The following is a 14984-nucleotide window of genomic DNA, read 5'->3' as shown; positions in this document are numbered from 1 at the left end:
GGGATAAAAGGAACCTGGCTTTGTGGTATTAATGATCCCAAGCATCAGATGGAGGTACAGCTTAGTAGTATAGTGCTTATACTTATCTTCTTTATTGGAGAAAGGTATTGTTCCTCTGTATTTTTCCCTAGTTACAGTGACTGAATTGTTATTGAGAAGAGAAGCTTCATAATCTGTTTCCAAATTTTGGTAGATATGGCTGGAATGTTATGGAACATAGAAGGCATGTGGTGATAGACCACCTTTTCATGTTACAGTTTCTTTTTCTGTTTGTAATGTATCCATCTCAGACCACGTGCGTGGCCATTTCACCACGCGGTCATGCGAAGTTACTGAGAGCGAAGCTCAGCTGCAATGGGACAACTCTATGAGTCAAGACACCCAAATAAGGAGGCTATTAAAGATTTCCTTAACTCCTTGACCACATTACCTAAGGTTAGCAGGGAGCATAGGGATCTGATGGAGGATGAGATGTCATCGCAAGAAGTCTTGGAAGTAATCAAGAACATGAAAGATAACAAGACTGCAGGATTAGATGGCCTTCCCGCAGAATTTTATAAAACGTTCCGTACAATTTTAGTGAAACACCTGGTAGACACATGCAATGAAATAATGGTGATGGGTCGTGTGCCAGCTTTGTGGTCGGAATCCACAATCACAGTAATACCCAAAGAAGGAAAAGACCCCACTATGCCAGCTTCCTTTAGGCCGATATCATTGCTCAACCACGTTAACAAAATATTTACAACAGTCATTGCCAACAGAATAAAGAAATTTATTACGAGATATATTAATTTGGACCAAACTGGTTTCATCCCAACTAGACAAATAACAGATAATATACGAAGAACGATAGACATAGTAATTCATGAGAAAAATAGGAAGGGGGATTCGACAATCTTAGCGTTAGACTTTGAAAAAGCCTTTGATTCAGTAGAAACAACCTACATAGGAGAACTGTTTAAGAAGCTGGAGTTCGGGGAAAATTTTTTAAAAGTGTTACAGGCACTATACACAGAAAATAAAGCTAAAGTCAGTGTCAACAGTAGGGACTCGTATTTCTTCAATTTGTCTAGAAGAACAAGACAAGGGTGCCCATTAACCCCCTTGATATTTGCAATAGCGATAGAGCCTCTCGCTGAGCAACTAAGAACTAATGTGAAGTTTAAGGGAATATAAATAAACGGGAAAACACACAAAATAAATCCTTATGGTGATGACATGACTCTATATATATCGGATACTGAGCGATCTTTGGAAGCCTTTCAACACATGTTAAATTCATTTGGAGATATCTCGGGTCTACGGATCAACACCTCAAAATCAGAACTGTTTCCTTTAAATTTAGATCAAACGACCACAGTATGGTTGCAAAGTGTTTATCTGTATAAATGGGTCACGGACTGTTGGAGACATCTAGGAGTGTACTTACCTCTGGATCCTAAACATCTTTTCAAGAACTATCAACCCCTGGTCACTAACATTAAGAATAAATTACATAATTGGGAATCGTTGAATCTATCGTTGTCAGACAGGCTGCATATAATAAAAAGTTTTATCCTGCCGAAATTCTTATTCCTCTTTAGGGTCCTTCCTCTTCGCATTACAATTAAAGACTTCAACTATTGGCAAAGCTTTTTGACGCGATTCCTGTGGAATGGAAAGAAATCAAGAGTGAACCGAAGTGTGCTACACAGACCAGCAAGCCTCGGAGGATTGGATTTTCCACTCTTATCCGCTTACTATCACGCTTCTATTTTGTCGCATATAACTCAAATGTTACGCAATGACCATAACAATCCTTGGTTGCAGATAGAAGAGAAATACGTTAAACCATACACTCTATAAGAAACTTTCTGGTTATCGCAAGATTGCGGACCGAAAACAATAAGCCAGAATGTTCTACTTACGACATCACTTAAGATTTGGGACCAGTGGAAGAGACTTCTGTCGCCAGGTATCTCAGTTTTATCGACCTATACGCATCAAAACTGGTTTCCACAGGGTTTGATACCTTATGCCTTTGAGCAATGGAAGAGGGCGGGCCTGGGGCGAATTCACGATTTGGTGCTGAAAGACAAAATGCTAGATAAAAGATTCTTTGACCAGAAATTGGAAGACCAGGCCCCGTGGTACCAATATCTACAATTAAGAGAGTTAATTGAATGCCTAGCAGAGTCAGGGCTTTTTCAAAGAGGATTAACGGACCTGGAAAAAATAATTGCGACGTCCACAAGCTCACCAAAGGGAGTGCTCTCTAAGATATATAAAATTATAATAAAAGAAGACAACACAAATAAACTAACATATCAAAATAGATGGGAAGAAGATCTTAACCTTACCTTTCAAGAATTGGATTGGTTAGATATCTGGGCTTCTCCGGTGAACAGATCCTCCATATATAACATCCGTCTTCAATTCTTCAAATTGACTTCACGCTGGTACCTTACCCTGCAACAGTTACATAAAATTAAACTGTCAGGAAGCAGTGTCTGCTGGAAGCAGTGTGGTCAGATAGGGACATACTATCACTGCTGGTGGGGATGCCAAGAAATACAAAGCTTTTGGAGAAATGTGATATCTCAGATAAATGAGATTACCAGACAGTCATTACCTTGCAATCCGGAAGTGGTGTTGCTAAATCTATGGAATGAATCGATGATAGGGAGTAACAAGGAACTCATTTCAACGTTGCTAGCGGATGCCAGGTTAACAATAGCAGAGGCATGGAAATCTCCATCTCCCCCCACAATCGCAGTGTGGCAAGAGAAAGTCTGGGATCAGTTCATAATGGCAAAAATTACGGACTCCTTGAAAAGAGCGGACAACAGTAATACTCCTACTTACACCAAATTTGTTAGGATTTGGGCCCCAGTAACGAATGATTTACTCCCCGCTAAGCAGACTTATCATAAATGGTTATATTTGTAGGGTATAGCAGGTAAATTAAAAGGTAAAACTCACAGTAATGCGATTGGGCTGTATGGTGGTGGATAGATGTTAAACTGCTAGTAATGGTCGTAATCTCGAAATGTAGAATTCAATAAGTATGTGTTGTATGCAATGCTTCTTACAAAAACAATAAAAAGATTTATCCAAAAAAAAGCAACAATATGACAAGCAGATCCTAGCCGGCCCCTATCGGCAGGCTAGGCTCCCGGCCGAGAGCCTATGGAACTCTCGGCCACTGTAAATAGCCAATCACTTGTGTGTGGGTGTGTTTTGGGTGCGGGGTTGTTGCACATATAAATCAGCCTGCGAGCTGGTTACTTTGTCTTGTTCCTGACTAATAAAGTTCGCTAAGCTGAAATCACTCGTCCGTCTGCGTAGTTTTCACTGTTGGAGCTATTTTCCCAGAATAATGGTGACCTTGTCTGTTATCTTGCTTATTCCAGAAAGCTAGGAACTAGATTTTGCTGTGTTCTTCTGTCTTTTGGGGAAGATGCATTTCTGTTTCAGAAGAACACTTTTTAATATCATAATGGCCGAGGGCTGGTCCAGTTACCCGGGTTAAGAGTGGAAATGGAGTAGCAGTAAAGCTAACATTCACAGGAGGACTCTTATGATCTGCTGTGTTTGTAGGGTGGGTTTAAGTAATTTGTGGCTGTTTACCACATTACATTGCCTAGGAAGACCAGGGCACATAAGCCTCCTACTTACAAACTTTTAAGTCAGCAGTGTAGTGTTTGATGGGGGCAAGCACTTTCCTGATGCCTTTCATTTACTTATTTAGGGACACTTATGTAAGGTAAGGATTTACAGTACTTTAAACATTTAACACTAAACTCTACATTACTTATGCAATGGAAAATATACTCTTTAATTTATGTTTATAGGCATTTGGCATTTCTTCAGATGAAGCATTTGTTATCACAACAACTAGCAGAAAACAGATCACCAGTGAAAACTTTGGTAAGTATATTTTCTATGACAGGTGCAATCTAAAATAAAAGTCATTTGATGGAGGAGACCCAATTCTATGAAAGCCCATGCTACAGATATAAGATAAAATGTAAATTTTGGTCTTTGAGATGCCACAGGAGTTTGCTGCCTTTATCAAAAGGCTATTTGTATCTGAATAGTAATACCACAACGGGATTTTGAAATGTATAGAAAAATATTGCAAAGTCTCAAGTGTCTTTTTTTTTTTAAAGGAGGCAAAGCTGCAAATTTTAGGTACTTGCATTGGGTTGCAATAGAAAGAATATCCACATCAGATATATAGTTATCTGGTTGATTAGATGTATGTGATTTTTCCACAAGTGGTAAATTGATTTGTTTACTTGCAAATTAAAGGAGAATTAAAATAATTGAACAAAATTTTAAAAACTTGATTTGTATTCTAAGAAAAAAATATGGATGATGAAATTGTTTTCCTTTTAAAGTTTTATGCCTGTGTTTCAGGTGGAATTGTTCAAGACAGGATGACTTTCTACTTGCTACAGTCAGTTGATCAATCACTCCCCTCTGCAACAAAGGAGCGTATTGATTTCCTACCACATTATGATACACTTGTGAAAAGTGGAATGTATGAATATTATGCTAGTGAAGGGCAAAATCCTCTACGTAAGTTTTTTTCAGCTTTTCTTTAAATTATAAATGTTGAGGACAGATGAAATAATTTTGTTAGCATTTAAGACAAATGATTTATTGAATAATAAAGCTGAACCCTTTTCAGATTGTTAAAAACCATGCTGAGCCCAGGTCCATAGCCAATGGGCATTTGGGGGCAATGCCCCCACACAGAGATTAGCACTGCCCTTTCAGACAAAAAATTAAATCTGGAAAATTAAATTATTTATTTAAAATCTGGAAAAAAGAATAAAAATCAGTTTTGTTTTGTTTTTAATGTAAGATGTGCCATGGTGTTCCAAAATGACCCCAGGCACAGTCAAGGGAAGCTTCAGTCTCATTTTTCTTCTTCTTTCCAAGCCAAAAAATAAATAGGTTTTTAAATATGCAATGAAATACAATTGCAAAATGCAAAATAGAGAGAAATGGAAATCCCTCCCCGGCTTACACAGAAAAGGAGCCTAGAATCGAGTCTTTCCAATCAAGAGAACTAGTTGCTGCTTCTGCTGCTGCAAAAGGAGCAGCAGGTGTGGCTGGGGTGCCCTCCCCCCAGATTTCCCCATGCCCCACCAAACAAAACTTTCTGGCTATTCCCCTGGCTGAACCTGACATGCCAAAGTAAACCCTTGCTCTCCAATTGCTCCCTTTCTCCTGCTGCCTTTTACATAACCCAATATTACTGCTTTCAGTGTTTCCTCAGTCAAACTGAACTTTCCAATGCTAGTACAGATATAGCTTTTGCATCTTGGGCAGTGCAATCCTAAGGGCCACCTGTGCTGCAGCAGTTGACTGCCAGTGTAATCATGGCACTGCTAGTCTGCTCCCTAAAGGATTCCAACAGAGACTGGGAAGCAGGAAGAAGACTGAGAAACAGGGTCACAGGGGCCACAACTGTGCCAGCATCCCAGCATCCATGCCGTCACGTCTCATGCAGGTCACATGGTGCAATGGCAGGCCTAGAGCAGACAGAACCAGTCACGGGCCAGCAGGAACAGGGGCCCAGTCCTGTGCATGTCACAGCCAAGTAGTGGGGCCATGTATTGAGGCGTCATGCCTAGGGCATCCTCCAAACCCTGTTGAAGGACCTGAGCCCTGTTGGCACGGGCCCCAGGATTCTCCCACCAGCAGTGACCACACAACCTATATGGTGCATAGGCTGAAACCACAGAAAAAGGAGCATGGGAAGATGACAAGGAGAGTGTACCCAGCCAGTGGTCTCTGCTGCTCATCTGTGGGGGCTCCTCTTAGCAGCCCAGCTACACTGCCCCGGGCCATCCCCCTGGCCACCCCACCACCAGCGGAGCAGGTGAGGGGGCAAATGGGGTGGGCTCAGATGTGGGGACATGCAGTGCCACCAACAGATCACTCAATAGCCTCCTCAGTGCAGCAGAGGTGTTCTGGGACTAGAATGACTGTCATTCCACTCTGGCACTGTTATTCCAGTCCCAGAGCAATCTGTCTGCGCCCAGATACTGTCATTCTAAATCCATTCTGCACTCATTGTAACTTTTGTGTGCAGAAATGTGTTTCAGTGGAGCCCATGCAGCCCATGCAATTTGATTGTCATTCCTGGCTCCCAGTATATCCAGTGGGCATTCCAGCATCTCCCGTTGTTCCTAGTGGGGGATCCTGTATTTCATTTGAGTGCATCCTTTCTCAAAGCACATCTGGCTGTCACCGGTGTCCCTTGTGACGTACAGCAGTCCCTCCAGGTGCCTGGCAGCTGCCACCCCAGATGCCACCATTCTCTCCATGGCCCAGGAGAAAGCAGGCCTTCAGCCACTCCCATTTGGTTTCCACTGCAGGGCCTCAGTAAGGACTCTGAGTTCCCTGCTACAACCCTAACCCCTACCAATGCCCACTCCACTCCGAAGACATTGAGCCTGCCCACTGCATTGGCTCCCATGCAGCCATTGACTCCAGGGACCCTGTGATCCTCCACCCTCTCAGTGATACCTTCCTAGATGTCTTCCCCCTGGGTGACAGAGCCCTCCCCCCCGAGCAAGCACACGTTTATTTACTTCATTCATTTCATATCCCGCCTTTTCCCCCAATGAGGATCCAAAGCAAAATTCTCCTCTCCATATTTTTCCTTACAACAACCCTGTGAAATAGATTAAGCTGAATCTGTGTGACTGGTCCAAGATCATGCAGCTAGCTTCCATGACACAAGTGGGGATTTGAAACTGAAGTTCCCAGATCCTAGTCCCGACCCTCTAACCACCATACCCTGTTGGCTCATTCACCCAGCCCACTCACTGGCCCATCTCCCCTTCACATAGCAGCCAGCAAGGCGAGTAGGGGGGAAAGTCAGGTGTGAGGTGGTGCTGGTCCCCTGCTGTGTATGACGGGAGTTCGCAAAACCAAAATAGGACCCACGGTAAGTAGGAAATACCAAAAGTCAGCAAATACCGTGCTACAGACAATTATGTATGACGGGAGACCAGTGGCACCTGCACAACCATCTGCAGCCACTCAAGCATGGGCATCCCTGGGTCAGAGCCCTCGCTCTCAGAGGTGTCATTAGACAGCCCTCAAGGGGAGTCACAAATGGGGTGGGGCTCCTGTCATACAGTCAGAACCAAGCAGTCCAAGACAGAGTTGTGGCTCAACCTAGACATTTGTTGTTGTTGTTCAGTTGCACAGTCGAGTCCGAATCTTCGCGACCCCATGGATCATCTCCCGCCAGGCCCTCCTGTCTTCCGCCGTCCTCTGAAGTTGGCTCAATTTCATGTTCATTGCATCGATGACACTGTCTATCCATCTCATCCTTTGCCGTCCCCGTCTTCTTTGACCTTCAATCTTTCCCAGCATCAGGGTCTTCTCCAGTGAGTGCTCCCTTCTCATTTGGTGGCCAAAGTATTTGAGCTTCAGTTTCATTATCTGGCCTTCCAGGGAACAGTCAGGGTTGATTTCTTTTAGGATTGACTGATTTGATCTTTTTGCAGTCCAAGGGACTCTCAAGAGTCTTCTCCAGCACCATAGTTCAAAAGAATCTATTCTTCGGCGCTCGGCCTTCCTTATAGTCCAACTCTCGCAGCCATACATGACAACTGGGAATACCATTGCTTTGACCATGCGGACTTTTGTTGGCAGGGTGATGTCTCTACTTTTTATCATGCTGTTTAGGTTCGCCATCGCTTTCCTCCCAAGGAGCAGGCGGCTTTTAATTTCATGGCTGCAGTCACAGTCTGCGGTGATCTGGGATCCCAGGAACGTGAAGTCTGTCACTACTTCCACGACTTCCCCTTCTATTTGCCAAGGAGTGATGGGGCCGGATGCCATGATCTTAGTTTTTTTGATGTTGAGCTTCAAGCCCACTTTTGCGCTCTCCTCTTTTACTCTGAGCAAGAGGCTCTTTAGATCCTTTTCACTTTCAGCCATTAGAGTGGTATCATCTGCATATCTGAGGTTGTTGATCTTTTCCCCAGCAATCTTAATTCCCGCTTGTGATTCATCCAGGCCAGCATTTCGCATGATGTACTCTGCATATATATTAAATAAGCAAGGTGACAGTATACATCCTTGTCGTACTCCTTTTCCTATGCTGAACCAATCAGTTGTTCCGTATCCGGTTCTAACTGTCGCTTCTTGGCCCTTATACAGGTTTCTCAAGAGACATGTGAGGTGGTCTGGTACTCCCATCTCTTTAAGGACCTGCCATAGTTTGTTGTGATCCACACAGTCAAAGGCTTTAGCATAGTCAATGAAGCAGAAGTAGATATTTTTCTGGTACTCTCTTGCTTTCTCCATAATCCAGCGAATGTTGGCAATATGATCTCTCGTTCCTCTACCTCTTCGAAACCCAGCTTGTACTTCTGGTAGTTCTCTATCCACGTACTGTTGAAGCCTAGCTTGTAGGATCTTGAGCATGACCTTGCTAGCGTGTGATATGAGTGCAATTGTGCGATAGTTTGAACATTCCTTGGCATTGCCCTTCTTTGGGATTGGAATGTATACTGATCTTTTCCAATCCTGTGGCCACTGTTGCGTTTTCCAAATTTGCTGGCAAATGGAGTGCAGCACTTTAACAGCATCATCTTCTAAGACTTTGAATAGCTCAGCTGGGATACCATCACCTCCACTAGCTTTGTTGTTAGCAATGCTTTCTAAGGCCCATTTAACTTCACATTCCAGGATGTCTGGCTCGAGGTCAGTGATTATACCGTCGTGGTTGTCAAGGACATCGAGGTCTTTCTTGTATAGTTCTTCTGTGTATTCTTGCCATCTTTTCCTAATCTCTTCTGCTTCTGTTAGGTCCCTACCGTTTTTGTCCTTTATCATGGCCAGCTTTGCATGGAACGCTCCCTTGATTTCTCCAATTTTCTTGAAGAGATCTCTAGTCCTTCCCATTCTATTGTTTTCTTCTATTACTTTGCACTGTTCATTCAGGAAGGCCTCCTTATCTCTCCTTGCTGTTCTCTGGAAATCTGCGTTCAGTTGGGTAAATCTTTCCTTTTCGCCTTTGCCTTTCGCTTTCCTTCTTTCCTCTGCTATTTGTAAAGCCTGTTCAGAAAGCCACTTTGCTTTCTTGCATTTCTTTTTCTTTGGTATGGTGGTGATTGCTGCCTCCTGTACGATGTCACGAACCTCTGTCCATAGTTCTTCAGGCACTCTATCTATCAAATCCAGACCCTTGAATCTATTCTTCACCTCTACTGTATATTCATCTGGGATGCGATCTAGGTTAAACCTGAATGGCCTCGTGGTTTTCCTGATTTTCTTCAGTTTAAGACTGAATTTTGCAATGAGTAGCTCATGATCTGAACCACAGTCAGCTCCAGGTCTTGTTTTTACTGACTGGATAGAGCTTCTCCATCTTTGACTACAAATTATATAGTCAATCTGATTTCGGTGTTGCCCATCTGGTGATGTCCATGTGTAGAGTCGTCTCTTAGGTTGTTGGAAAAGGGTGTTCGCTATGACCAGTGTGTTCTCTTGACAAAACTCTGTTAACCTTTGCCCTGCTTCATTTTGCTTTCCAAGGCCAAACTTGTCTGTTATTCCGGTTACCTTTTGACTTCCTACTTTAGCATTCCAGTCCCCTATGATGATGAGGACATCATTTTTTGGTGTTAGTTCTAGAAGGTGTTGTAGGTCTTCACTGCAAATCACAGTAAAGTCTGATGACTCAAGTTGCCACCTCCCTGGGGCCATGGGGAGATTGACTAAGCCTTCCGTGGCACTGCATACATCTAAGTGGGTGCTGGGGAGGGGCCTTGGCCACTGCAGAAGAGGGAGGTGATTGGTTGTACCCGCAGTCGGCATCCTGTGCTCCTCTGGGTCTTTTCCACATAGCTGCGCCAGTGGGTGGGCACTTGAGTTTTTGGCTTGCATGGGCACCCCCCCCCAGCCCACCCACTTCCACACTGGTGCAGGGACCTGTGCCACTGGCCTGCCAACGGGCAGCCACTGTGGGACTATAGCTGTGGCTGAGAGCAGCACAGTAGCACTGGGGTGCTGTGCCCACATAACTCCAACTTACATGAGTGTACATCTGATATACACCAGCATAATGGTTTGTTGGCTCCCTTAGGACTTACATCTCCTCCTTAGGATTGCACTGTAAAACTCATAAAGGTGGTAGGCAGTTCTGTTGCCTAGATAGATGACAATGTAGATTATATTGAAGGATATTCTTGGTTCTTTCCCAGAAAAGTATTCGTCTCTCATTGCTAGCTTTGAGATCTTTCATGAAACTAACAGCTGTTACATTTTTTTTTAAAAAAATGTTTTATTAGGATATAATAAACAAAATCCAACATAGTTCACAAACTTTTATACTTCTACATCCTACCCTCCTACCCTCCCCCCCCCCGGTGCGGCTTCCCACAGTGCTCCAACCTCCTGCTCACTTCTTAGATCTTCTTCCTCCCACCTTGCACAGCTGTTATATTTTTGTAACGGAAAATAAATTTGGGGGAGAATATTCATATTGTTAGCCATTAACGTACTAACAAAAGACTAAGATGGCTCTACCCCTCTGTCTCTTTTTAAAATATTTCATAGTGCACAGATCCGTACAGGGCTGTTCTTATTGTCAGCCCTTGTAGTTTTCTAATATGCTGTGTTCTTCCTGTGGAAAATTAAAACCTGTTGTTTCTGTTTTGGGCTGATTGATCTCAAATCCTGTCACTCATCTACATTCCTGTAGAATTATCAGTAGCTTTTTCAATGAGCTTTTTTCACTAGGTCATATAACCACAATGATGCCTACATACGCATTTAAATTTTCTTCAGCTTTCCCTTTTTTAAAATATGGTGTACCTTTAGGGTACAGCTCGTTTAAATTGAGCTTATTTGCTGAGAATGTTGTTATATATATTTATCATGTCAGAGACTTATAGCTCAGTGGCAGACCTATAGTGTAAATATTGACAAAACTGTCCTTCTTTTTTGACACAGAGATAGAGTGTGTTGATAAGCGCTTTCGTTTGTAATTTATGGTAACCAAACACAAAGATGTTAAATAGCTAAGGTCAAATGATGAGAAGGAGGAGGATTGGGCCAATATAAAGAAGAACGAAGTAATAGCTTCTGAAATTGTATGTTATAGTAATCAAATCACCGTCTTCCAATAGCTACAAGTAAAAAACTTCTTGATAGCTACTCAGTAGCAAGGGATGTTATGTAAAGAATTTAAAATCCAGAAATTTTGTTGATAGGACATGGTAAGCACTTTCAGGATTGGAATATGAAATGCCTGTGTGCAAAAAGTCTTGTTTTAAAAAAGTCTTAAGGCCTTGGGATACATAGTAAATATCCACATAGGGCAATATATTAGATTGGTGGGTTCAACATTTTCAATCAGTATGACTGAACTTTCCTTTTATTGTTCTTTCTCTCAGTAGATAATTCTAGATTTTATTTCTCCTCACTCGTTTTTTCCAAATAAATGGAGATGAGTGCACTTTCTTCATTCCACCTCGTGGTTGTTTGAACGATTCAAGCTCTTTTCTGTTTCACTGGAAATAGATTGTGCTGAGACAGCTTAAAACACTACCCCCCACCAGAAGTCCTTTCTTCTCTCCTTGTTAACAACTGCACCAAATTTATCAAAGCAACCTAAACTAGTTTATTGGGATTGATAATGGATATTGTCCCTCTCAAGCGTAGATCTATACATTGGTATGATTTTTTCTATATTGGTGAAATAGTAACAATAGGTAGCAGTATCTTTTGGATTTAACTAAGTATTAATTTAAGTATTATAATTTTGTTAGACCTGGAACTGCATTTTGACAGTTCTAGTATATTTTAATAGACATTGTAATATCCTATGGGGTCTGGTGTGTAGGAATAAGCTTATCTGTCCAACCCGCAGGAGAGTCTGGCAGCTTCAATAATAGGCTTCTTTATTTCTTCCAGTGGGGAAGACACAGACACACACACACTTGTAACCACAGTACACACCCTGAACTGGAACTAAGTGAGGCCCTTCCAGTGCAGGCTTTGAAGGGGGAAACTGAAACTGGCTTCTGAAGATTCACTTAAAGGCATACACACATTTACATCACAGACATTAAATGAATTGTTATAGGAAATATTAATCACAGTAGAATCACAGTAATGGTAAAAGTTTATGAATGTTATATTGGGGGGGGGCCCTGCATTTTACACATAGTTGATAAAACTTCAAATTCAGAAAAAGACAAAAAAAAGAATGCAGGATTTCTATGCATTTGTGGTATAAGCCCTAGTGTGTCTTCTTGAGAAAAAATAAATATAAGACTGTGTCTTATTTTCGGGGAAACATGGTATCAGGCAGCGGAGACAACAAACAATTGGAGGCATCTTGGAAGAGAAGGGAACATTTTTGATGGCTCCACTCTCCTTTGTTCCTGCTTTCCTCCCTCTCTGAGTGAATTAAATAACCAGCATCCTTGGGTGCTGAAAGCATTCTGGATACCAATTCCTATAATGCATGATATTGGGGACTACAGTTTCTAGAACATACTTGTCACCCAGATCTTTAAAATTCATTAGGCTATGTAATTACACTAACTGTTAAAAACAGACTCAGTCAAAGCCAGACAAAGCAGCCAAAGCGAAGTCTGATCACTGTTAAAAGTGCAAACTGGATAGTTCCAGCCTGCCATGTGGATTTGTATGGAGAGGGAATTCTGCAGTTGGGGTGCTACGCAGGAGATTGTCCATTAGCTTATGCTGCCAGCATAAGTTCTGAAAGTGGAGGCACTCAGAAATGTATAGTGTGTGAAGGTCTTATTTGGCGCCAGATGCATAGGAAGAACAACTGATCTGTCAGGTTCTTTGTCATGTGCGCAACATCTTTTGAGGGCCCTATTTTCTGTTTTGCTTCGGCATCATCTTTACAAATCATCTCGCTTCTATCTGACCCTGTTTTGAAACTAATTCTGTGATTTCCAAATTCTTGTCTTGATATCTCCAGATGTGGTATCAGTCATCTTTTCTACTTCATTATAGATATTTTTGCATCTTATAAAATGTACCAGATCTGGGAATTCTTCTCTTCCCCTCCTCCTTCCCACTCCCAGCAGTTAGATTCTTTCTGTTCATCAGGTCCTGCCCCATCAGTTTCAGAAAATGGATTGTCATAGACAAGGAACATTGTATTTCACTGATGGCCCATTAACCATTGAATTCTTTCCCACCTGAGGTTATTTTCTTCCATATTTATTTATCTCATTATACCTTTTCGGTTTGATTTTACATTATAGTGTTGTCTGTTGTGAACTGCTTTGAGGACTGTGATAGCTATACAAATATGAGAATATTTGATTGGGGATTAATGGTAGTGGCTTATTATATCTGTGTTAATATGTGTCAGTTATTGGGATACTAAGTTTCTAATAAACATCTATCAGTACTATTATCGAAGAGGAGAGTGATAAAGAAAAGGGACATTGCCTTTTAGATGCATGTTAAAAGAAAACTTTTTCTTTTCTTTTTTAATTTAGCATTCGCACTTGCAGAATTAATTGATAACTCTTTATCAGCTACTTCTCAAAATACTGGAATTCGAAGCATACAGTTAAAGCTGGTAAGATACTAAGGAGTTATTCTAATATTTTTAAGGCTTACTGTTTCATAGTATCTTTATCTTTATATGCTGTTTCTTTTTTAAGTTATTTGATGATGCCCAGGGAAAGCCAGCTGTTGCTGTTATCGATAATGGAAGAGGCATGACTTCTAAACAGCTTAATAATTGGGCTGTGTATCGGTTGTCAAAATTCACACGACATGGTGACACTGAAAGGTTAGTAAATTCTGATATTTATGATATTTAGACGTAAATGTGATGAATTTAGGAAATTCGTATAAGACTTCCATGACTTGTGCTCTTAGTAACTCTGTACAGGCTTGCAGGCTCCGAGTATCAGGTGCCAGTGGTCAGACAAGGCAGAGTCGTTTAATCCATGGTCAGGGTTCCAGAAGACAGGCAAAGTTGAGTTGTTTAGTCCAAGGTCAGATTCCAAGAATCAGGCAAGGCAGCGTCAGTGGTTCAGTATCTATGGTACATGCTGTGTCCACTCCTAACAGCCTCTCTTGGCTGTTTTTAAAGCCACATGCCTAAGGGTCAGAATTGCTGCTCAGAAGCAATCCTGGAACTACTCACCTTTGTTATCAGCAAGCAGCTGGCATGGGCCAGGAGATGCACACACTGCCATCTTGTCTGTAGCTCTGATCTCAGCCTTCATCTGCACTGCTCTAAGACTGTAGGTGATACTTGTGGGCTGGGAATGGCCAACTGAGGCTCACTTGCTGAACCAGGGCTGGAGGGTGTCAGTAGCTCTGCACCAGCTGTTGGCTGTGAATCTTGATGAGCCTGCAGCTCATTTGCCTGCTGGTGAGCTTTTGTGAACTGTCCCGAGGAGTTCTCTTCTCCTGAGGCATTTTCACTATTGCTGAGCCCTGGCTGACTCATGACAATGTGCTGTTTGAGCAGAATCAACATATCTGATGGTGAATATATTAAAACTCAGTTAACTGTAGAGATCAGTATAAGTAGGGGGGAGAGCGATGTCTTCTCTGAAGAAGAAAAGATTCAGGGACAAAACTGGAGAAGCAGTGTTGGAACATGGTTAGGCAGCATGTCAGCATGCACCCCCAAAACGTTCCCAGTATGAGTCTGCAAACTCCTGTAAATCTAGCTTTCTCAACTGAGTAGGCAAGTTTAGAAAAGATCTTGCAGTATGTTTCCAGAAATGGTCAATATGTGAACAATGAATAAAAAGTAGCTCATATTTATTAAATTTTGTGGCTCTCAGTACTTCTAAGTTTATTTAGTATTTTTGGATTACTAACATTGCAACAGTTGCATCAGCAATACCAACATTTCTGTTCTGCCACATCTTTCTAGAAGCTGGCAGATGATGAGATATGTGGTAATATTCACAGAGGTAACTGTGATAATTATGTGCAGTGTCTTA

The 14984-nt window shown here is 42.0% G+C and overlaps 1 protein-coding gene across 1 annotated transcript in view; it reads left to right on the top strand.

Moving 5' to 3' along the window:
* SMCHD1 (structural maintenance of chromosomes flexible hinge domain containing 1) overlaps window positions 1–14984 on the top strand; it is a 123344-nt gene that overhangs the window by 5113 nt on the left and 103247 nt on the right. Inside the window, exons 2-5 of the mRNA XM_015413929.1 lie at window positions 3837–3912; window positions 4405–4566; window positions 13512–13594; window positions 13680–13810. Of these exons, the coding sequence (XP_015269415.1) occupies window positions 3837–3912; window positions 4405–4566; window positions 13512–13594; window positions 13680–13810 (452 nt within the window). The remainder of the gene's footprint in view (window positions 1–3836; window positions 3913–4404; window positions 4567–13511; window positions 13595–13679; window positions 13811–14984) is intronic.

The sequence above is a fragment of the Gekko japonicus genome, unplaced genomic scaffold, assembly GCF_001447785.1.
Source record: "Gekko japonicus isolate JY-2015 unplaced genomic scaffold, Gekko_japonicus_V1.1 scaffold1763, whole genome shotgun sequence".
NCBI lineage: Eukaryota > Metazoa > Chordata > Lepidosauria > Squamata > Gekkonidae > Gekko > Gekko japonicus.
Note: the sequence above shows the minus strand (reverse complement) of the source record. Positions and strands in the feature narration are given on the sequence as shown.